At 39.9% G+C, this 25,494-nt stretch overlaps 1 protein-coding gene across 1 annotated transcript; it reads left to right on the top strand.

Moving 5' to 3' along the window:
- The first annotated feature begins 5,264 nt into the window (after positions 1 to 5,264).
- On the top strand, positions 5,265 to 25,450 carry LOC127411649 (atlastin-1-like). Its single transcript, XM_051647362.1, has 14 exons — positions 5,265 to 5,422; positions 11,921 to 12,171; positions 17,006 to 17,140; positions 17,316 to 17,420; positions 18,297 to 18,347; positions 18,586 to 18,642; positions 18,787 to 18,879; positions 18,956 to 19,094; positions 19,214 to 19,341; positions 19,847 to 19,903; positions 20,085 to 20,156; positions 24,573 to 25,004; positions 25,171 to 25,185; positions 25,320 to 25,450. Exons 1-14 carry the CDS (start codon positions 5,389 to 5,391, stop codon positions 25,428 to 25,430), a joined length of 1,680 nt encoding a protein of 559 aa, XP_051503322.1. The 5' UTR covers positions 5,265 to 5,388; the 3' UTR covers positions 25,431 to 25,450.
- The last annotated feature ends 44 nt before the right edge of the window (positions 25,451 to 25,494 follow it).

The raw sequence follows: 25,494 nt of genomic DNA, 5'->3' as shown, positions 1-25,494 counted from the left end.
GGGCTATGAGATACAGGAGGACAACAACAACAATAATAATAATAATAATCATAATCATAAAGTTGTGAGGATACTGGAGAACTGGTGCTCTCTGCCCCACATCACAAAAAGATGGAAACAGTTGTGGGACTTTTGTGCTACTGGTGGCGAGACATCACAAAGCTCCACGGCCTAATCTTATTTGTGTAACATGTTCATTCTATACAGTAATGGACTTGTTTTTAACGTGTAACTGTTATTTTTTCCAATCATTTGTGCAGAATGCTCTTACCCTGACTAAGAGTATCCGTCCCAGACAACTGATACAACACCATGATGTGGCAATGAGGATGTTCATGTTCAGCAAACTCGAGCAAAATGCAAGCACTCCATTTGTAATGTTCAATTCCAGTGTTTGTGTGTGTAAATACATGTACACAAATGTATTGTCTTTTGCAGTTACATGCACGTCATCCTGTAATTTGTAACCAAAAAAATCATACCTTTTAGCCAACAGACTTGCATTAAAAAGTAAAAAAAAACAAAAAACAGACACTCTTTAAAACCTATTTACCTCAAAATGCCTTGATAGAACTCAATAAAAGATTTGTCAACTGAATGACAAAAATATTTTGTCAAATGAGATGTCAACATTTATACACATATTTATGTTGTTCCAAACCCAAACGACTTATGATAGACTATAGACAAAGACAATGTTACGATTTATTTAAATTTAATTTGCAATTTAATTTCAAGACATCACGTTGTAACTTATGTAGGGGAATACAGCTTGGGCCCATTGACCAGTAGGCTTGGAATGAAGACCAGGAGTCGAGGTTTTAATCAATTAATTGAAGTTTTTAACTGAAGAAAGTTGTTTACAAAATCAAATGGCAGAAGTCAGCAGTACAAAAGCCTCATAGACAGGAGAAACCCATGCAAAATTAAGAAATGAACTCAGGTCCAAAAACATCAATACTTACAGTCAGATACAGCATAAAGTTGATGTCAGTGCTATAGTCTTCTAGTATTCTGATTGGTTACAAGCATAGATAATTATAGAACTCTTTTGAACATGGTCATCTTGTTTGTCGTTTATCTCATTTGACTATTTCCTGAAACAGAAATACACACACACAGCTTCTCCTATTCAAGATCGAATAATACAAAGCTTCTGTTGGATACTGGCCTTTTCCTGTTTGAACTTAAAACATAGAGATAACTGTACTTTCTCACAGGAGAGCTGAAGTAGAATTCTTGTTAAATTGGTAGAAACATTCATAATCAAATGTATGTTGTTGGGTCATGAAGACACTAGAGAAGCAGCCTATGTGACCTAGGCCTCTTAGTCAGCAGACACGGTGTCACTGGTCTCAAACTGCTTGTACGAGCATGAAACCACAGAGAACATATATTAAGAGACTATAATATTGAATCATTTGCTCACAAGAATATGATATGTATGTTATAACATTGTATACATAATTAACTCATAAGAATACTGATTAGTTCCACTAAAATCATTCAATTAATCACATTAGGTTAAATGCTGATCAGTTTAGATTTAATTCACTCAAAGGATATATATGTATTGAAGAAGAGGAGGTGGTGATTCAGGCATCCACCCCTTCACTTAAAATAAATCTAACATAACAGAAAAATAAAGAATCTCATATTACACATTTTAAAAGGTGTACTGTATTTGAGCTGGAACCACTGAGTTTTGGAGCAGGTGAGTCAAGTGCTCAAAGTTGATGGGCAGTAAACAGGGGAAATGTCTGAAAAAGATGGCAATAACAATGAGTCAATTATCACTGTCAGAACATGATGCTGTATTTTAGAAAGGGACCCCGTAATAGTACCTCCTAAAATATTCACACAAAAGTGCTAAAATACAAAATTCTAATAAATATTAGATTTTTATAAATAACTGTTTTTATTAAATACATAAACATAATGTGAAACCAAATTAATGCCATAGCAGATCTTGTACACTGTGTTATATAGGGTATTAATTTATGGTTTGTGCTCCAAAGATCATCTAATATGATTGATGTTTTATAAAGACACTATCTGTACTACTGATTTTTGTAGTGTCAAGTAGTGTGTCTGTTTGGATCTGCCATGTAATATTAAGAGTAAAGGTTTTGATGACACATTTCAGTCAAGAAACATGATTAAAATTAAAATAGCAGACTCATACAGTTAGCCAGGTTAGCTATAAAGCTAATGTTCAGGACACAAATGGGCAATTTTCAGCTGTCGACATTTAACAAGACACTACACATGTTTATAACCGAGAGAAAATTATACGAACCTTAAGTCACAGTATTCCTCTGATGGCGTCCGTTTCTTTAAAAGTTTGCGGTCTTGGAGTTTATCTGTAAGTGCTTGATTCCATGCCCATGAGAGCACTGTGACTCTGATCCCGCCCTGATAGTAAAGCGAAGCGTGATTGGTTGAAGATAGAACGTGCTACAATTGGTCCGAGCAATATGGCCGTTATCTGATTGGCTTGAATAGACGATGGGTGAAGTCCACCTATTTGTGGATTGCCCGCAGCTCTCGCGCAAGAAAAGTTTCAGAATTCACAGATGTGAGCTGCCATCCACAAATGCACAGCAAGCGATCCACAAATACAGTAAATGTGCGTGATTCACAAATGAATGTCAGACAGAGTTGTGTTTTTGAGTTTAAATATATATTTGTAAAAAAATTTTTTATTTGTAAATCTCATTCTTTTTATTTGTGAATTCATTTCCTTTTTGTGAAACTCCTAACATATATTTATAAATCTCATTCTTTCTATTTGTGAATCTCTTTTCATTTGTCTCTGAATTGGAAACAGTTCTAACTCCATAGTGACTGGTTTCACCAGTGCTGAGAAAATTAACAGGTACCACCTGACGTGTATTATTTCAGCAGTGGTCTTTTAGACCAACTGTAACTAAGGCAGACCTCCACGCTTTTACCATAGTGGAAAGCGAAATGGCAGAGCCCGTTCTGGTAACGGTCAACTAGCGTGTTACGACAGTAAGTCACTGTTTGCGGATACCATACAAATGAATGGGGAGAGCCATAAACTGACACCTAACTGTAGCAAAACATTTTTGTGACTTCTCTTATAAAATAGCAATTTTATCATAGTAAACTCCAAACATAGTTAATTTCAAATGGATTGTTTAGTGTAAAACATGTTGAATATTGGCGCACAGGCGGTCAATTCATTAAGTGATGAACCTCACAAAAGCAGTTTATTTAGCAAACTGAAGCATCTCCTCCATAGGTCTGTGGATGATGCAGTCAACATAGGATTGCATCATATCCTGCAATATCTGGACAGACCAGGGACATATGCAAGGATCCTTTTTGTGGACTTCAGTTCAGCTTTCAACACCATCATCCCAGCTATACTCCAGAATAAATTACACAAACTCTCTGTTCCCATGTCTATCTGTCAGTGGACTACCAGCTTTCTGTCGGACAGGCAGCAGCTTGTGAGACAGGGGAAACTCACTTCTAGCACCTGTACAATCAGCACTGGTGCCCCCCTGGGATGTGTGCTCTCCCCACTACTCTTCTCCCTCTACACCAATGACTGCATCGCAAAGGACCCCTCTGTCAAGCTCCTGAAGTTTGCAGACGACACCACTGTCATCGGCCTCATCCAAGATGATGATGAGTCTGTATACAGAAGGGAGGTTAAACAGCTGGCTGTCTGGTGCAGTCAAAACAACACTGAGCTGAACACGCTCAAAACGGTGCAGATCATTGTGGACTTTAGGAGAAATACCCCAACACTAACCCCCCTCACCATTTTAAACAGCACTGTGGCAGCAGTGGAGTCATTCAGGTTCCTGGGCACTACCATCTCACAAGACCTGAAGTGGGAGACCCACATTGACATTGTGAAAAAGGCACAGCAGAGGTTGTACTTCCTTCGCCAGCTGAGGAAATTCAACCTGCCACAGGCGCTGCTGATACAGTTTTACTCAGCAGTCATTGAGTCTGTCCTCTGCACTTCATTAACTGTCTGATTTGGTTCAGCTAAAAAAATCAGACATCAAAAGACTACAAAGGACAATTCAGACTGCTGAGAGGATTATTGGTTGCCCCCTGCCCCCTCCCCCCTTCCCCCTTCAAGAACTATTCACTTCCAGAGTGAGAAAAAAGGCTGGAAAAATCACCCTGGATCCCACTCACCCTGCCCACTACCTTTTTGAACTGTTGCCTTCTGGCCGATGCTTTTTTTTTTTTTTTTTCGTTTTTTATTTTTAATACATTTGCAAAGATTTCAAACAAACTTCTTTCATGTTGTCATTATGGTGTATTGTTTGTAGAATTTTGAGGAAAATAATGAATTTAATCCATTTTGGAATAAGGCTGTAACATAACAAAATGTGGAAAAAGTGAAGCGCTGTGAATACTTTCCGGATGCACTATATATATATATATATATATATATATATATATATATATATATATATATATATATATATATATATATATATATATATATATACTGTATATGTAGGTGTTGTTGCAAATATTAAAACAAAACATTCTCTAATGAAGGAGCTACCAGTATGGCTGCATGGGAATAAACATCAGTTCAGGGGCACAGGTGAAGAGCCTCGTTTCCTACAGTTGGAAGAAGAGAAGAAAAGGGCCATCCACAATCTTTTTGAAGAACTAGAACTTTCATTTTTAGGGATGACATGGAGATTTGTTTCTTGAAATTACATGATAAGACGGGCCTAAGTGTCAGTTGTACATTTGATATGTTTTAAGTTGTCTATTTGTTGTATAAAGTTTGTAAAACACACTTTTGTCAAGAGTGATTCTGTTAAAATGTCACTGTTGTATACAAGTTGTTTAAATTATTAATTTAGTTTTATTTTTATCAATATTAACATTTCTTATTAGTTTTCTAATTGTTCAGTGTTTCTAATTGTTTTTAATTGTAAATTTTTGCCAGGCTTTGAAATGGAATGTTTATTTTTAACTTGATAAGATTACATATATATAATTAAATGCTTTAAACGTTTTAAATCTAATAAGCAAACAAATGTAAGAAATTACGCTTCAAAACTGTAGGTGGCGCAAGCATCGGTCCGGAAACTGCTGTGACTCCATTAGCAACGCCCTAACCTCCGGTCTATGGCTCTGCAGATACATACATCTCGTCTAGAGGGCCGTTAAGCTCCGCCCATTTCAGACAACAGTTATGATTTTTACCATCCCACTGTCGCAAAACGCCACCTGTCGGTCACATACTGCGCTGCATATTCGGATCAGATGAGAATGAGCCTACATCATTGGCAGCTGATTTCCAGCATCATTTGTCTCATGTTCGCTGTTTAGAACCGAAACGAACTGAGGACTGAACGCAACACCTAGTGCGACATGGCCCGAGAAAAAAAGGACAGAGACAGCTGGGGTGAGTCCATATTTAATTACAAAACACCGAGATATGAGACACCCCATCAGACGGGTTATTGTGCATCACTGGAAATTATGAGGATGCTGTTGAATTGGCAATCTGTCTGTCTATCTGTCTCCATGTTAAAGGACTCAAACACACAGTGATGTTTTACCCTATTTAAATCCGCTGAATCGGTCCGGACCACAGCCCTGTTCGCTGTGTGGGTGCGCGCACGCGCGCGTGTGATGACAGCTATTTTCCTGCTTAAATATCTGTATTTAAAAGCAGTGTGATATTTGCATTGACACGAATTAGGTAAATCAGGTGTTTTATGGCTAGTTTACGAATGCATGTACCCATTTCTCTTACAGTTATTTTTAAATATTTAACAATTGTGTTTCTAAGTAGCATTTGTAAGATCACATATCACAGTTTTTCTTATTGCAGTGGTTAAAAGCAGGAGTGCTCTGACAGTGTATACAGTGAATTCAGGTGTATTGATGGCAGTGACCCACATAAGCAGAGCTCTGTATATCTGCTACATGCCTGTGTGGAGAAGATGCTGCTTTATATAAAACACACAATACATGTGTTGCTGCCTGCTCTAAACAGGCCTGACCAGGTGAATATGACATGATAGAGAGCAAGAGAGAAGGAGAGAGAGAGAGCAAGAGAGAAGGAGAGAGAGAGAGAGCTCTACAAACTTTTTTTTTTTTTATGCAAATAATTTAGTGTACGGAACAATTGCTTTGGTTCCAACCAAGGAGAAGTGTAATGCAGTGCTGTTCATATAAACAGTCTGATCAAATCCATATAATTTGAATATTGAAAGGCCCATAACAGATGTATAGTTCCACCCTCTGGAACTCTCTGTACTGTTAAAGGATTAGTTCACCCAGAAATGAAAATTATCTCATCGTTTACTCACCCTCATGCCATCCCAGATGTGTATGACTTTCTTTCTCCTGTAGGACACAAATATTTTGTATGTTCATACAATGCAAGAACATGGCGACCAGAACTTTGTAGGTCCAAAAAGCATAAAAGTAATCCATACGACTCCAGTGTTTAAATCCATATCTTCAGAAGCGATATAATAAGTGTGGGTGAGAAACAGATCAATATTTAAGTTGTTTTTATGCTTTTTAATTTTTGGGTGGACTGTATCTTTAAGGACATTAAACATCAGGTTGCCACCCAAACTGTTATAGTGATTGATGACAAGTGATTTTTTTTGCATCAGGATGTCTAATAAATGAAAGTAAAAGAGCAGTAAATAAGGACCTTTTAACCAAATAAAACATATTTAAGCCACATTGCACTGGCCTTGATGACAGAGTTCAAGATTATCACTCAAGCACCATTAGGACTCTCTGCTGCATTAAGCCATCCTAAACTATGACTCCACAATTTCTTCCAAGAGAATGTTAGACTGAGATGAGAGAGGGATCTGATCTGAGCCATTGTCTTGAGAGCTCCAAAATGCTCTTCCATAACTCTCTTGTGATGAGTAACGACTAAAGATCACTTTACAATGCTTGTACAATTTCTGATTTTGATTTAGGCCTCATATGTTATAAAACCGAGATTATCTTAAAGGTGCTGTAAGTGTTTTTTTTCCATGGAAAGTTATGCAAAAAATGTTCATACTCCCTGAAAGATATGAATGAAATAAGTGTCGTAAGATACACTATATTGCCAAAAGTATTCGCTCATCTGCCTTTAGACGCATATGAACTTAAGTGACATCCCATTCTTAATCCATAGGGTTTAATATGACATCGGCCCACCCTTTGCAGCTATAACAGCTTCAACTCTTCTGGGAAGGCTTTCCACAAGGTTTAGGAGTGTGTTTATGGGAATTTTTGACCATTCTTCCAGAAGCGCATTTGTGAGGTCAGACACTGATGTTGGACGAGAAGGCATGGCTCGCAGTCTTCGCTCTAATTCATCCCAAAGGTGCTCTGTCGGGTTGAGGTCAAGACTCTGTGCAGGCCAGTCAAGTTCTTCCACACCAAACTCGCTCATCCATGTCTTTATGGACCTTGCTTTGAGCACTAGTGCGCAGTCATGTTGGAACAGGAAGGGGCCATCCCCAAACTGTTCCCACAAAGTTGGGAGCATGGAATTGTCCAAAATCTCTTGGTATGCTGAAGCATTCAGAGTTCCTTTCACTGGAACTAAGGGGCCAAGCCCAGCTCCTGAAAAACAACCCCACACCATAATCCCCCCTCCACCAAACTTCACAGTTGGCACAATGCAGTCAGACAAGTACCGTTCTCCTGGCAACCGCCAAACCCAGACTCGTCCATCAGATTGCCAGATGGAGAAGCGTGATTCGTCACTCCAGAGAACGCGTCTCCACTGCTCTAGAGTCCAGTGGTGGCGTGCTTTACACCACTGCATCCGACGCTTTGCATTGCACTTGGTGATGTATGGCTTGGATGCAGCTGCTCGGCCATGGAAACCCATTCCATGAAGCTCTCTACGCACTGTTCTTGAGCTAATCTGAAGGCCACATGAACTTTGGAGGTCTGTAGCGATTGACTCTGCAGAAAGTTGGCGACCTCTGCGCACTATGCGCCTCAGCATCCGCTGACCCCGCTCTGTCATTTTACGTGGCCTACCACTTCGAGGCTGAGTTGCTGTCATTCCCAATCGCTTCCACTTTGTTATAATACCACTGACAGTTGACTGTGGAATATTTAGTATCGAGGAAATTTCATGACTGGACTTGTTGCACAGGTAGCATCCTATCACAGTACTACGCTGGAATTCACTGAGCTCCTGAGAGCGGCCCATTCTTTCACAAATGTTTGTAGAAGCAGTCTGCATGCCTAGGTGCTTCATTTTATACACCTGTGGCCATGGAAGTGATTGGAACACCTGAATTCAATTATTTGGATACGTGAGCGAATACTTTTGGCAATATAGTGTATCTCAACTGACTCTGTAAACAGCAAATAAAAATCTGTCCGCAGGCCGTGGTCTCTGATGCTTTCAACCTGTCATTCATTTTGCACGTTCTCATAGTATTGTAGTTGCATCTAATTACACCATGTAACAAATGTTTTTTTTTTAATTTATTATTTTTATTTTTTTGGTTCCTGGGTAGTAAGTGTTATTTCCTAATTGCTTATGCCTCAAAAGTATAGAAAATGGCTATTATTCCACATAAACTTTGCTTTTGTGACCAGGACAGTGATATTTTGAAATTTACCTATTTTCCAGAATATTCCAGATAGATTCAGTGCTGAGTAAACTTGGAGTAACTTCTAGAACTTTCTAGAATTTCCAGTAATATAAATAGTAGTATAAATACAGGGGCCTTAAGCCCACCAGTTCAGTTTAGTTCCAGCTGCCTAAGTGGATACATATCTGCATTTTTCTGAGATCAAGAGGCTGCAAGCATCCGGCAGACACATTTTGCTATGTCTGCGGCCAATTTATCAAGACAAGAGTGAAAAAGTACTCTGTGGAAGCACCTGCTGAGATGTGTGAGGCCTACAAGGCATATTTCGACATGCCTGTCGGGGATAAAGACAAACCCTGGGCACCTCATTTAATCTGTGAGCACTGCAAAAAAACTTTGGAAGGTAAGGTGGACAATTGTTGCTCGGAATTTTGTTATAAAATTTTTTTAATTTGTAAAATTGTAAAAAAAAATAATTGTAAAATGTTTTACAAGTTTCAATGTTATTGAAAAAATATACACTACCAGTCAAAATTTTTGAAACACTTACTCATTCTTTATTATAATTTTTTTTTCTTCACATTTTAGAATAATAGTAAAGTCATCAAAACTATGAAATAACATAAATGGAACTATGGGAATTATGTTGTGACTAAACAAAATCCAAAATAAATCAAAACTGTGTTATATTTTAGCATCTTCAAAGTAGTCACCCTTTACCTAGAATTTGCAGACATGTACTCTTGACATTTTCTCAACCAACTTCTTGAGGTATCACCCTGGGATGCTTTTTAAACAGTATTGAAGGAGTTCCCATCTATGTTGGGCACTTATTGGCTGCTTTTCTTTATTATTTGGTCCAAGTCATCCATTTCAAAAACTTTTTTTTTTTTTAAATTAAATTTTAGTTTTATAATGAAATAAATTAATATGGTGGCACAATTATATTTTTGTCTACAAAACAAATTTCAAACATTTAAGCATACGCCTTCAGATCAAAAGATTTTTAAGATCATGAGAAACATTTCGGTCAAGTGTTTCAAAACTTTTGACCGGTAGTGTATCATATATGAAAAATTTTGCGAGAATCTCTTACACATTAGTCATGGGTGAAATAAATGTATTTTTGTAGGATGGTACAGAGGGGAAAACGGAGCCATGAAGTTTGCTATCCCAAGAATTTGCCGGGAACCCACTGACCACTCATGCAACTGCTACTTCTGCATGGTGGACCCTTCCAAACGTCGGACTGGCAAGAATGCACCTGCTATCACATATCCGGACCTTCCTTCATCCATCGCCCCGGTGTCACACTGCCATGAGCTCCCCATACCCACTCCTCTGGAAAGAGAGCAGCCGTGTTTAGAAGACAGAAGCAAGTCAGAGAGTGAGGAAGACATTGTAGATCCAGATGACAATTTCAGAGGTGGAGCTGAGGAGAGAAACTCATACTACCCCAACCAAAAATACCTCAACAACTTGATTAGAGATCTTGGTCTCACCAAGTCCAATGCAGTGCTTTTGACATCTAGGCTCAAGCAGTGGAACTTGTTGGATAAAAGTGTGCAAGTCGCAGATCAGAGAAAGCGTCACCAATCTTTTTCCAGCTTCTTCACCTGTCATTCTGCCACAATGTGACCAGTCTGTTCGAGGCAATCAGAATCATCTGTAACCAGAATGAGTGGCGCCTCTTCATTGACAGCTCATCCAGGAGCCTCAAAGCTCCTGGATGAGTAACAAGTACCCGTCTCTTCCCCTGGCTCACTCAGTGCACCTCAAAGAGGATTACAACAGCATCAAGACCTTGCTGGACGCCTTGAAGTATGATGAGTATGGCTGGGAGGTCATAGGAGACTTCAAAACGGTGGCATTCCTGATGGGTCTCCAAGGAGGTTTTACCAAGTTTCCCTGCTATCTTTGCCTTTGGGACAGCAGGGACACCAAGGCGCACTACCACAGGCAGGACTGGCTACAGCGGACTGAATTCTCTGTGGGGAGGAACAACGTCAAGTGGGAGCCACTGGTGGACCCCCGGAAGGTGCTGATGCCACCACTGCACATCAAATTGGGCCTTATGAAACAATTTGTCAGAGCTCTAGATAAGGAGTGTGCAGCCTTCAAGTACCTTCAAGACTTTTTCCCTAAGCTGTCTGAGGCAAAGGTCAAAGCCAGTGTCTTCGTCGGACCACAGATAAAGAAGAACCTGGAATGCAATGAATTCCCCAAAAAGCTCACTAGTAAGGAGAAAATGGCTTGGAACAGCTTTGTCGCAGTGGTTCGGGGCTTCCTGGGCAATCACAAGGCCGAAAACTATGTGGAGCTGATTGAGACTCTGGTGAAGAACTACAGCACAATGGACTGTAGGATGTCCCTCAAAGTCCATATCCTTGATGCTCATCTTGATAAATTCAAGGAGAACATGGGAGCATACTCGGAGGAGCAAAGCGAGTGCTCACATCAGGATATACTGGACTTTGAACGCCGCTACCAAGGACAGTATAACGAGAACATGATGGGAGACTACATTTGGGGGCTGATTCGTGAAAGTGATTTACAGTATAGTCGTAAATCTCGAAAAACTACTCACTTCTAAATCTTTTGTAGTCATTTTTGTATTACATTAGTATAAATACATGTTAATTTGGATTCATATGTTGTTGTTTTTTTCTGACTTTATGTGAACGAAAAAACACAAATTCGCCCGTTTTCTCATTGGAAATAGGTACATTGCAAAATATCACTGTCCTGGTCACAAAAGCAAAGTTTGTGTGGAATAATAGTCATTTTCTATACTTTAGCAGCATAAGCAATTAGGAAATAAGACTTACTACCCAGGAACAAAAATTGTGTTACATAGTGTTATTGAGGCTTAATGCCATTTTAAGTCATGTTGTTCATAACAGTTGTCTGTTTAGGGCACTGTTTTGCTGCTGTTGTTTTAAACAACCGTTTCTTCATGATGTCGGTCTCAATATAGCTAATTTGGTATCTTTGGAGTGCGGGGTTTTGGAAAGAGGGGGTGAGGCTAATTCAGCGGCTCAGTCTCATGGAAATAGAATGGCTGAAATCAGTTATAGCACCTTTAACATAACATGGCATCAGGAGGGTGAAATAAACATTGTCACATACTTGCTTTTTGGTCATGTTCTCTGTGGTTGTCAGAGTAATAAAACAGAATGTATTCACCCTTGCATGTACAAAAAATGATAATTTAGGAACTTCACTTCCATATTTGAATGCAGTTGTCACTCCTAAAATTTTACAGTGTTTACTTTGTGTGTGTGTGTGTGTGTGTGTGTGTGTGTGTGTGTGTGTTGCAGGGTCTTTCGTGGATAGGAATGTGTATGACTGGAGCTCAGAGGAGGAAGAGACAGATGGGCGGGCACGTCCAGTGCAGGTCTTGGTGGTGAAGGATGATCACACGTTTGAGCTGGATGAGGCAGCGCTCAGTAAGATCCTGCTGGCTGAAGAGGTCCGAGACAGAGAGGTGGTGGCCATTTCTGTAGCAGGATCCTTCCGTAAGGGCAAATCCTTTCTCATGGACTTTATGCTGCGTTACATGTACAGCCAGGTGAGCAAATCTATCTGTCTATATATCCATCCATCCATCCATCGATTCTTATATCTGTCTGTCCGTCCATCTGTCTGTATATCTGTCTGTCTATCTATCTATCTATATACATCCATCCATTCTTCTATCTGTCCGTCCGTCCTTCTGTCTGTCTGTCTATCTACAGTTGAAGTCAGAAGTTTACATACACCTTAGCCAAATACATTTAAACTCAGTTTTTCACAATTCCTGACATTTAATCGTAGAAAACAATCCCTGTCTTAGGTCAGTTTGGATAACTACTTTATTTTAAGAATGTGAAATGTCAGAATAATAGTAGAGAGAATTATTTATTTCAACTTTTATTTCTTTCATCACATTTCCAGTGGGTCAGAAGTTTACATACACTTTGTTAGTATTTGGTAGCATTGCCTGCATTGAACTTTAGTCAAAAATTTTGGGTAGCCTTCCACAAGCTTCTCACAATAAGTTGCTGGAATTTTGGCCCATTCCTCCAGACAGAACTAGTGTAAGTCAGGTTTGTAGGCCTCCATGCTCGCACATGCTTTTTCAGTTCTGCCCACAAATTTTCTATCGGATTGAGGTCAGGGCTTTGTGATGGCCACTCCAATACCTTGACTTTGTTGTCCTTGAGCCATTTTGCCACAACTTGGTTGTCCATTTAGAAGACCCATTTGCGACAAGCTTTAACTTCCTGGCTGATGTCTTGAGATGTTGCTTCAATATATCCACATAATTTTCCTTCCTCATGATGCCATCTATTTTGTGAAGTGCACCAGTCCCTCCTGCAGCAAAGCACCCCCACAACATGATGCCGCCACTCCCATGCTTCACAGTTGGGATGATGTTTTTCGGCTTGCAAGCCTCACCCTTTTTCCTCCAAACATAACGATGATCATGGCCAAACAGTTCAATATTTGTTTCATCAGACCAGAGGACATTTCTCCAAAAAGTAAGATCTTTGTCCCCATGTGCACTTGCAAACTGTAGTCTGTTTTTTTATGGTGGTTTTGGAGCAGCAGCTTCTTCCTTGCTGAGCATCCTTACAGGTTATGTGGATATAGGACTCGTTTTACTGTGGATATAGATACTTGTCTACCTGTTTCCTCCAGCATCTTCACAAGGTCCTTTGCTGTTATTCTGGGATTGATTTGCACTTTTCGCACCAAACTACGTTCATCTCTAGGATACAGAATGCATCTCCTTCCTTAGCGGTATGATGGCTGTGTGGTCCCAATTGCTCCCAAGGATGAACCAGACTTGTGGAGGTCCACCATTTTTTTTACTGAGGTCTTGGATGATTTCTTTTGATTTTCCCATGATGTCAAGCAAAGAGGCACTGAGTTTGAAGGTAGGCCTTAAAATACATCCACATGTACACCTCCAGTTGACTCCAATTATTTTATCAGAAACTAATTGGCTAATTGCCTAAAGGCTTGACATAATTTTCTTGAATTTTCCAAGCTGCTTAAAGGCACAGTTAACTTAGTGTATGTAAACTTATGACCAACTGGAATTGTGATACAGTCAATTAAAAGTGAAACAATCTGTCTGTTTTTTTAGTTATATTACTCCTGTCATGCACTAAGTAGATGTCCTAAATGACTTGCCAAAACTATAGTTTGCTAATATGAAATCTGTGGAGTGGTTAACATTTTTTTTTATGACTTCAGCCTAAGTGTATATAAACTTCTGACTTCAACTGTATCTGTCTATCCATTTGTCTATTAATTTATCCATCCATCCATCCATCCATCCACCCATTCACCCATTCATCTATCTGTCTGTCTTTCTGTCTGTCTGTCTCATCCGTCCATCGGTCGTTCCATCCAGGGACCTAATTCAAACTATTGCCTGTTTAATTTTTTTATTCATATAACTCAGCAAAAAATAAATGTCTCTTTTTCAGGACACTGTATTTTAAAGATAATTTTGAAAAAATCCAAATAACTTTACAGATTTTTATTGTAAAGGGTTTAAACAATGTTAATGAACATGCACCTGTGGAACGGTCGTTAAAACACTAACAGCTTACAGACGGTAGGCAATTAAGGTCACAGTTATAAAAACTTAGTACACTAAAGAGACCTTTCTGCTGACTCTGAAAAACACAAAAAGGAAGATGCCCAGGGTTCCTGCTCATCTGCGTGAACATGCCTTAGGCATGCTGCATGGAGGCATGGGGACAGCAGATGTGGCCAGGGCAATAAATTGTAATGTCTGCACTGTGAGATGCCTAAGTCAGCGCTACAGGGAGAAAGGAAGGACAGCTGATCATCCTCACAGTGGCAGACCACATGTAACAACACCTGCACAGGATTGGTACATCCATATATCACACCTGCGGGACAGGTACAGGATGGCAACAACAACTGCCCGAGTTACACCAGGAACGCACAATCCCTCCATCAGTGCTCAGACTGTCCGCAAGAGGCTGAGAGAGGAGGCTGAGAGAGGCTGGACTGAGGGCTTGTAGGCCTGTTGTAAGGCAGATCCTTACCAGACATCACCAGAAACAACGTCGCCTATGGGCACAAACCCACCTTTGCTGGACCAGACAGGACTGGCAAAAAGTGCTCTTCACTGACGAGTCGCGGTTTTGTCTCACCAGGGGTGATGGTTGGACTCGCGTTTATCGTCGAAGGAATGAGCGTTACACTGAGGCCTGTACTCTGGAGCGGGATCGATTTGGAGGTGTAGGGTCTGTCATGGTCTGGGGCAGTGTGTCAAAGCATCATCAGACTGAGCTTGTTGTCATTGCAGGCAATCTCAACGCTGTGCGTTACAGAGAAGACATCCTCCTCCCTCATGTGGTACCCTTCCTGCAGGCTCATCCTGACATGACCCTCCAGCATGACAATGCCACCAACCATACTGCTCATTCTGTGCGTGATTTCCTGCAAGACAGGAATGTCAGTGTTCTGCCATGGCCAGCAAAGAGCCCGGATCGCAATCCTATTGAGCACGTCTGAGACCTGTTGGATCAGAGGGTGAGGGCTAGGGCCATTCCCCCCAGAAATGTCCGGGAACTTGCAAGTGCCTTGGTGGAAGAGTGGGGTAACGTCTCACAGCAAGAACTGGCAAATCTGGTGCAGTCCATGAGGAGGAGATGCACTGCAGTACTTAATGCAGCTGGTGGCCACACCATATACTGACTGTTATTTTGACCCCCCTTTTGTTCAGGGACACATTATTCCATTTCTGTTAGTCACATGTCTGTGAAACTTGTTCAGTTTATGTCTTAGTTGTTGAATCTTTTTATGGTCATACAAATGCTTACACATGTTAAGTTTGCTGAAAACAAAAGCAGTTGAAAGTGAGAGGACATTTCTTTTTTGCTGAGTTTATATAGATTTTCATGTCAGACATTAATATGTCTGACATGGCTATTTTTAGATTGCATGGGGCAGCACGATCAATAAAATGATCAATAAACAATAAATCTCCTTTAATGTTAAATGTTTAGGTGGTTTGGTGGAAAATGCAATGCAATACAGTAACAGTGACTCAAATCCTGCATAATTAAATTTACAATTTGAGTTAACTAGGTATCAGGTGCATTTGATAACATTTATTTTGTGATTTTACTGACTTGATTAAGTTGACCTGTACTGTACAGTCCTACTAATATAACATCCATCACTCAACATGTTTAGCTTCTATCAGGTGAAGAGTCTCAAATAGCAGCAAAAGCGGATGTGGTGGCCAGCGGTGCAGAGGAAAGATGGAAGTAGACTCACTGAGCACTTTATTAGGAACACTATGGTCGTAATAAAGTGCCTGACGGGGTCTTCTGCTGTTGTAGCCCAACCGCCTCAAGGTTCGATGTGTTGTGCATTCTCAGAAGCTATTCTGCTCACGACAATTCTACAGAGTGGTAATCTGAGTTACCATAACCTTTCTGTCAACTCGAACCAGTCTGGCTATTCTCTGTTGACCTCTCTCATCAAGGTTTTTTCCATTCGCAGAACTGCCACTCACTGGTGTTTTTTGTTTTTGGCACCATTCTGAGTAAACTCTAGAGACTGTTGTGTGTGAAAATCCCAGGAGATCAGCAGTTACAGAAATACTCAGACCAGCTCGTCTGGCACCAACAGTCATGCTACAATCTAAAACACACAATTTTTTCACTGAGATCAAATTTTTTCCCATTCTAATGGTTGATGTGAATATTAACTGAAGCTCCTGACCAATATCTGCATGACTGCAAAAAAAGAAAAATCCTCTCACTTTCAACTGCTTTTATTTTCAGCAAACTTAACATGTGTAAGTATTTGTATGACCATAAAAAGATTTAACAACTAAGACATAAACTGAACAAGTTTCACAGACATGTGACTAACAGAAATGGAATAATGTGTCCCTGAACAAAGGGGTGGTCAAAATAACAGTCAGGCCCAATAAAGTGCTCATTGAGTGTATATACTGTATATAATACAGGAAACTGCTCAGAAAAAGCTACTCGTAAGAACTCTATTCATTTTCGGTGAGAGGGGTGAGCAGAACTTGGGGATGGGGATGGGGAAAGGGATGGTTCAACCAAAAATGAATGTTCTGTCATAATATACTCACCCTCGTGTTGTTCCAAATTCATATGTCTTTCTTTCTTCCATGGAACACAAAAGGAGATGCTTGGCAGAATGTTAGCTTCAGTCACCATTTACTTTCATTGCTTTTTTTTTTTCTTCTTTTTTCATACAACGAAAGTTTGTGCCCCCTGTACCACCTTAGAGAACATTGTGTCACTATATGGGTTATATCATCCATCAGTGTAACCCATATGTAACCTACCCAGTCTCTGCAGGCACTGTAATCTGTGTGTGTGTGTGTTCAGGACAGTGATAAGTGGTTGGGAGACCCTGATGAGCCGTTGACAGGATTTTCATGGAGAGGCGGATCAGAGCGGGAGACCACTGGCATTCAGATCTGGAGTGAAGTCTTCCTAGTGGACAAACCAGATGGAAGCAAGGTACAGTAACTCATAACAGTAACTTGACTACAGTCAAAATCGAATGTTTCTGAACTCATCCCTGTATATTAAAATTATAATTAGCATTAGCTCCATTAACATCAGTGGCAATTTCACGAGGACCATTTGTGTGTGGTTTGAGTGGTTGACATGCATTTCTTCTTTTTGCCTGTAGGTGGCAGTGCTGCTAATGGACACACAGGGAACCTTTGACAGCCAGTCCACCCTCCGTGACTCAGCTACAGTATTTGCCCTCAGCACCATGATCAGCTCTATGCAGGTAGTGTACACACACACACACACACACACACACACACACACACACACACACACACAAAGAATACACACAACACAGCACAACACATCCGAAAAACTAGTCTCATCCTCAGACTGTGTACAAACCGTCTGATGCTTATAGTACACAAAACTGGAAAACGCTTTCTCGATCAACTCAGCGCAAATCTGATTGGCTGGTTCGATGGAACCTCCGCAAGTAGATGCACACAGAACATTTTATCAGTCCGCCTGGAACCCGAGTTGTGTTCACAAGGCTCCAAGTTGATAGAATGAGCATCTTTGAGGACAAAATAATCACAGAATTTGACCAAGTATGCCAGATTAGTGACATCAAGTCTTTTAAAGATATTTAGAGTTTCGTTTAAGGCATGTAGCAGAAAGTGAAGTGGATATCCACAAGCAGAGCTGCATTTTCTGCTTTATTTACTTAGTTATGCCTTTGAAATTCTCTATAATGAGGTTTTCTGTGCTGTACTTAGAATCTATACACATTTTCTGCTATTCTCCCGTGTGTTTTCTGTGCAGTCGTTTGTGGAGACTTGCACACCATTATATAAAATGTTTTCCCCCCAATGTCTGTCTTTTATTATGGTATGATACAACACTGATAACCCTGCCACTAAACACCCCATAGTGACAAAACTGACTGTGATTGGTCGCTTTACATGTCAGTCAGATCAGTGGTTTGGCCAGCGGTTCTTGGCCAAATGAAGCGGCTATAGACCCCAGACCTATACTGTAGTCATAGATCTGGCTATGTGAGACTACCCAAAAACCTGTGAGAAAGAGGCTGTTCACCATATTTTTAACATAAACACAATGACACTTTGATGACACCTGTCATTTTCTCTTTTTATAGGTGTATAATATATCTCAGAATGTTCAGGAAGACGATCTTCAGCATCTGCAGGTATAGAGAGACTCTGCCTCCATTATTATGAGCATTAATGCTTTATGTTGTTCCTCGGAAAACCCCATGATAAAGTCACTGTAATGCACAGCCTCTCATGGCTTATTGCTTTATTGAACTGTGGTTACATGTTAATATCTTTCCATTATTAAATGTTTCACTGCAATGACATGCTCTATTTGCTGTCAGCTTGTAGCTTTGAGTAGATTTGTGCTAATGCTTCTGTTGATCTGTGTAGCTTTTCACCGAATATGGCAGACTGGCCATGGAAGAAACATTCCTCAAACCATTTCAGGTATTTGCAGAATTCTAGTGCTGATGGCCTCTCTCTAGTCAGTTTGCTATTTGAAGTCTGTCTAGTTTAATTCTGAAACATACAGTATTCTTTATGAAACTATCATTATGAAATGCATCTGGTATGTGTTATTTCACATATTAGTCAATGATCTTTCTGGTGCGGGACTGGAGTTTCCCTTATGAGTTTCCCTATGGACAGGATGGAGGAATGAAGTTCCTGGAGAAAAGATTAAAGGTAAGAGGACTTAAATATATGAAAAATCTGAAATCATTACAAAAGGACCAGCGCTAAACTGTGCTTGTCTGTGTAGATCTCCGAGAACCAACATGAGGAGCTGCAAAACGTGAGAAAACACATCCATTCCTGCTTCACGAACATCTCCTGCTTCCTCATGCCACACCCAGGACTCAAAGTGGCCACAAACCCACTATTTAATGGCAGATTAAGGGGTAAGTTCACAGATGCACAATAATCAGTTGATTTTAGCTGAGCTCTTTTGATACTGTGAAAGACAAAAATTTCTTAAATGCAACTGGTTTCCAATCAGTCAATGTGATCTTTGTTTTAGAGATCGATCAAGACTTTATCAATAATCTGCAAGTGCTTGTTCCGTGGTTACTACAGCCCAAAAACCTGGACGTGAAAGAGATAAATGGAAGCAAAATCAGTTGCCGTGGACTCCTGGAGTACTTCAAGGTAGAAGTAGTAATTGTAATGTGGATGTTTTTAAAGGGACAGTTCCCTGAAAAGTGGAAATTCTGTCATTATTTACTCACCCATTCATTGCAGAAGTAACAGTGCTCTTTTCCATAGAATGAAAATAAAAGGAGACCTGGTCAGTCAACCTGAAAATGTTTTTGAATGACCATATTTCAGTTAGCAGAAGTGCTGGAATTGTTATGCAAGGAGGGCTGTAACAATCGTACACTTTGAGAGGAATAATTATATTCAGAATAGTGGTTAATTAGAATACATCTTTAATGTCTGATTCTTATAGTTTTACATTTGGTCCACCATCAGTCTTGAATATTTGATGACATCCAAGGAAATAAGCAGATGTCAAACCAGGAGGAATATATTAATCTCATGGATAAAGCCAACAGACTTTGTCCTTCATATTTTTATGCAGTTTACAGTTTTTCTGTCAGTCTTGGATATTTGGAATTCTTGGTGTGAACTGAGCAGCTGTTTATGATTATAGGCATATATCAAGATTTACCAGGGAGAGGAGCTTCCACACCCTAAATCCATGTTACAGGTAAGACCCCTTAACCTTTAGCAAACACCTTCACTGCCACAACCATACATAACATACCCATTTTTATTTTTTTTCTCCATTCAAACAATACAATGTTCAGTTTCAATGTATATTTTAAAAATAATCTGATTGTAGGGCATTTCTAACACGTGTAATTTTTGTGGTGTATATGTGTGTACAGGCCACAGCAGAGGCGAATAATTTGGCTGCAGTGGCTGCTGCTAAAGATCTATATAACAGGAAGATGGAGGGGGTGAGTGTGTTATTAAGAATAGATCCTTTATTGGATTGGTGCGATTCCTCTTCATCCTCCCCATGTTGTTATAATTTTTAATGTTTATTTTAGTTTTTATTTCTATTTATATTTCAATTTGTCCTTCAGTATTTTCTAGTTTAAGTTTAGTTTTTTAATTTAGTTATATTTATTTCACCCAAAAATGAAAATTCTCTCATCATTTACTCACCCTCATGCCATCCCAGATGTGTATGACTTTCTTTCTGCTGTAGAACACAGAGATTTTTAGAAGAATATTTCAGCTCTGTTGGTCCTTGCAATGCAAATGAATGGTGACCAGACCTTTGAGTAAATCTCCACTTTCACTTTCAAAATGTTAAAGAATGTAAAATTTAAAGTAGAGATTTATAGTAAAAAAAAAAAAAAAAAAAAAAAAGAGGAGATTCAAAAGGTCTGATCACCATTCACTTGCATTTTAAGGACCAACAGAGCTCAGAAACTCTTCTTTTTGTTATTAATTTTTATTGATTCCATTCACAAATTAAATAACAGAAAATATGGAATCAAATTATATAAATTAAACCTCTTAATCTTGCAGATATTTGGCGACTTTTGAACACATCTAGTAGAGACTATATATTTTTTTCATCAGTCCACAAGATTTATTCTAGAATAGATTTTTTTTTATATATGTATATCCCTCATTTCATCTGTTGTCGATTGCTCAATTGGAAACATCTTAGTCTCAGATCACGCCCTCGTGAGTTTAGAGGTGTTGCCACATACAGTGAAAAAGAAATCATACAGCTGGTGCTTTAATGTATCCCATTTGCAAAATCCTGATTTCCAACAAATGTTAAGATTGATTTCAATGTCTATATGGAGACCAACTGGTCCTCAGTATCCTCTGTGGGCATGGCTTGGGAGGCACTTAAGGTGGTTCTTAGGGGTCGGATCATACAGTATGCCTCATTTACCGAAAAATCCAAAGCACGTGAACTCGTGGAGTTGGAAAGGAATATTAAAAGTGTCAAGGCAGAGCTGAAGCGCCGAATGTCATCTAATGGCCTCAGAGAATTGACCCGATTGAAATACAGATATACTACTATTTTGTCGCGAAAAGTGGAGTTTTGGTTATTCAGGGCAAGACAGTCATACTTTGAGTCGGGGACAAAGCAGGGAAGCTTTTGGCTAGATATATAAAGCATAGAGAGTCTTTTTCTACCATTCCCTCAGTGAAATCTGCTGGTGGTGAAATTTTTACCTCGGCCATTGATATTAATAATGCTTTTAAAGAGTTCTACCTTGATCTCTATAGTTCCACGTCTTCATCTACTGATGAAGATATTAGAAATTTTGTGGAACCATTAGAACTCCCTAAATTGACCACTGAGCAAAAACAATTCTCTTGATTCTGAGATAACCATGAATCTTGATGAGGTAATTAAGACCTTACCTACAGGCAAGGCTCCAGGGCCAGATGGCTTGGCTGCTGAATTTTTTAGATCTTATGTTACAGAATTGGCTCCACATTTGTTAGAAGTTTATTCGGAATCATTAAAGAATGGAAAGCTTCTGCCAACCATGACACAAGCCCGGATCAGTCTGATTCTTAAAAAAGACAAAGATCCAAGCGAGTGTAAGAGTTACTGTCCAATCTCCCTGATCCAGCTAGATGTAAATATTTTGGCAAACATTTTGGCTAACCGAATATGTAAAGTTATGACATCTCTTATACATATAGATCAGGTGGGGTTTACTCGGGGTCGTAGCTCTTCTGATAACATTAGACGTTTCATCAATATCACGTGGTCAGTGGCGAATGATCAGACTCCGGTCGCTGCCATCTCACTTGACGCCGAAAAGGTGTTTGATATGGTAGAATGGGATTATCTTTTTAAGATTTTGGAAATGTATGGGTTTGGGAGTACATTTATTGGTTGGATCAAGTTACCCGGTAGCGGCGGTACAAACAAATTGATTAATTTCAGATTATTTTACTCTGAATAGGGGCACCCGGCAAGGTTGCCCTCTTTCCCCATTATTGTTCTGTCTTGCCCTGGAACCATTAGCAGCTGCGATAAGAAAGGAGGATCATTTTACAGGGGTGATGGCGGGAGGCGTGGCGCATATCATCTGCATAAAGCAGAAGCTTATCTAAATCTATGCCTTGCCTCTGCAGAATTATTAATTCCTTTTCCAAATTCTCAGGATACAAAGTCAACTGGTCTAAATCCGAAGCTTTGGCTCTGACAGCATACTGTCCAGTAACAGCCTTCCAACCAGGCGCCTTCCAGTGGCCCAAACAGGGCATTAAGTATTTGGGGATTTTATTCCCAGCAAATTTGTTAATTTTGACCCTTTAATAAAAAGGTTTGAGCGATCTGGGCAGGTGGGCTTCATTACATTTATCGATGATTGGGAAGGTTAATGTTATTAAAATGAATTGTATTCCAAAATTCAACTATCTGCTTCAGTCTCTCCCTGTAGATGTCCCCCTCTCTTATTTCAAGCAATTTGATAGCATAGCGAAGTCCTTCATTTGGAATGGTAAGCGCCCCAGGTTAAATTTCAATAAGTTACATAGGCCAATTGACAAAGGTGGGCTAGGCCTACCCAAGATTTTGTTTTATTATTATGCGTTCGGTCTTAGACATTTGGCTCATTGGTCGCTTCCACCTGAGAGAGCCCCTCCCTGGTTTTGTATTGAAAAGGAAGTTCTTGCCCTTATCTCGCCACTGCAAAGCCTTTCGATCAAACTAGCCGGAGAGGTTAAGTCGCACCCCGTTATTTTGCATTTGCACTCGTTATGGACAAAAGTGTCCAGTGTGTTTAATTCGGATATTTATTTAAACGCAGCCTCGAGCATATGGCAGAACCCTAAACTATGTATTAATAAGTCCCCTTTTTGTTGGTCAGATTGGATTGTGAGTATGGAGTATTGAGACCTTTTGAAAATTTGGTTCAACATTTTGGCATTCCCAGATCTCAGCTTTATAAGTATTTACAGCTTCACCACCTACTCTGCACTGTTTTTGGGAGTGGCACGCACCCCCCTAAAGCGGCAGGTGCTTTGGGAGAGGTGATTGCTGCTTTTGGAAAAGGCCATGAAGCATCAGTGTATTACTCCCTACTAATTCAGAGTCTGGGGGATGGAGCCTTGACTTCTCTCAAGAGAGTATGGGAAAAAGATTTGAATTTGGTATTGGAGGAGGGAGTGTGGACTAAGATTCTTAAAAATGTCAAGTCTGTATCTAGAGATGCAAGGGTTCGCCTTATGCAATTTAAGATTTTACATAGATTTTATTGGACCCCCTCTAGATTATATAGGCTTGGTCTTAAAGACACACCTACTTGCTGGCAATGCCAGTCAGAAGTTGGAGACACTACCCATGTCTTCTGGGGGTGTGTTAAGATCCAGGAGTTTTGGTTGAGGGTTCAGAGGTATTTGTGTGATGTTTTGAACACTCAGGTTTTGCTGTCCCAGACTCTGTATTTTGGGTGATGGGGCAGTCATGCATTTAGGGGATAATCACATAAAAAATTGGGTTATGACCAGTCTCATGATTGGCAGGCAAGTAATTTTAAGGGGTTGGAAGTCAAATGGAGCACCCTCTTTTTCGGAGTGGTGTGTGGAAATGGGGAGGGTAGCTGCATTTGAAGAGGCGGTAAGTAGAAGGCTGGGGTTTAGGGACTTATTTGCTAAAAAAATGGGGCAAATATTTAGTTTTTTTGGGGGACTCTCGGGGAGGGGATGTGGAGAGTGTAGTTTAGTTTAATCATGTATGTTATTATTATTTCATTTATTTATTTATTTGTGTATGTATGTGTATATAATATATATATATTTTATGTATGTGGATGTATATATGTATGTATGTATGTATGTATATATTTATTTTTTGGATTTTGTGTTATGTGGGACCACAGGGGTGTTCGTTAGGGGTCAGGGTGGGATTGTATTAGTAGGGTTTAAATGTAAAATGTTGATTCTTTTTATATGTGTTGAGTTTTTTCTACTGTCATATACATATGAATCAATAAAAATGTTAATTACAAAAACTAGCAAAGTGCGCAAAATGAAATGAAAATTCTCTTCATTTACTCAGAGAGTGAGTAAATGATGAGAATTTTCATTCTTGGGTGAACTATATCTTTAAATATGTTTAACAGCGTTGAATTTCTCAAGGCCATCTAGTGGTATCACTTTCTAGTGCCATTATTGTGTTTAATGAAGGTGGGTTGTGAAGGTGTAACATTTTAGAATATACTGTGTGTGCATTTCGTGCACTTGGAAATTTATTTATAGTTATAATAAAGAATAAACTGTATGACTAAAACAAAAATGAATGTGTTGATCTAATTTGTTAGGTTATTTCAGTTAACACATTTTCGTTTTAGTTAAAGCTAATAACATGCATCTCTCTTCCCCAGGTGAGTGGAGGTGATCGTCCCTTCCTCGCACCGAGCGAGCTACAGACGCGTCACTTGGACATTCGCGAGGAGGCATTGATGTTGTTCCGCGGGGTGAAGAAAATGGGCGGGGAGGAGTTTAGCCGGCGTTACCTGCTGCAGCTGGAGGCAGAGATCGATGAGCTGTTCGTGCAGTACATCAAACACAATGAATCTAAGAACATCTTTCACGCGGCACGCACGCCTGCGACGCTGTTCGTGGTGATCTTCGTGATGTACGTGGCCGCAGGAATCACTGGGTTTGTGGGCGTGGACATCATCGCAAGTGTGTGCAACATGGTGCTGGGCTTCGCACTCATCACTCTGTGCACCTGGGCATACATCCGCTACTCAGGAGAATACAGAGAACTGGGCGCAGTCATTGACCAGGTGGCCGGAGCCCTGTGGGATCAGGTAAAACATAACACACCTGGAGGCCTGCAGGCACACTAACTGAACATTAAACCATGAGACACAAGAAGGAGTCTTAAAAAGGAATGTATTTTTTTATTTTTTATATTTGCAAATAGCTTATTGTGTGTAAAACACTGTTAACTATGACACTGTCTCTCTGTTTTAGGGAAACACAAATGAGGTAAGCAGGGTTTACTTTACCTGCACATACCTACCTGTCTACTTGGACATTAACATGCATAACATCTTATAAACAGAAAGACATCTCAGATTAAAGTGTTTAGCAAAAGTAATGTGCCTTCCTGTCCCTCTCAGGCTCTGTATAAGCTGTACAGTGTGGCTGCAAACCACAGGCAGTTTTATAATCACGCCTTCCCTGGACACCAGACCAACCAACACCCTGAGCAGGACAAGAAACGAAACTGACCGGACAGTTTCAGTTTCACGCAGATGCACTGTGGACAGTGACGGTGGAGCGTACAGTCAGAGA

Source organism: Myxocyprinus asiaticus, chromosome 21 (assembly GCF_019703515.2).
Source record: "Myxocyprinus asiaticus isolate MX2 ecotype Aquarium Trade chromosome 21, UBuf_Myxa_2, whole genome shotgun sequence".
Classification (NCBI taxonomy): Eukaryota; Metazoa; Chordata; class Actinopteri; order Cypriniformes; family Catostomidae; genus Myxocyprinus; species Myxocyprinus asiaticus.
Note: the sequence above shows the minus strand (reverse complement) of the source record. Positions and strands in the feature narration are given on the sequence as shown.

Coding starts and splice junctions, on each gene's coding strand:
- LOC127411649 (XM_051647362.1), top strand. CDS start 5,389: ATGGCCCGAGAAAAAAAGGACAGAGACAGCTGGG. Junction 18,643..18,786: donor CATTCCTCAAACCATTTCAG/GTATTTGCAGAA, acceptor TTCACATATTAG/TCAATGATCTTTCTGGTGCG. Junction 19,095..19,213: donor ATTTAATGGCAGATTAAGGG/GTAAGTTCACAG, acceptor TCTTTGTTTTAG/AGATCGATCAAGACTTTATC.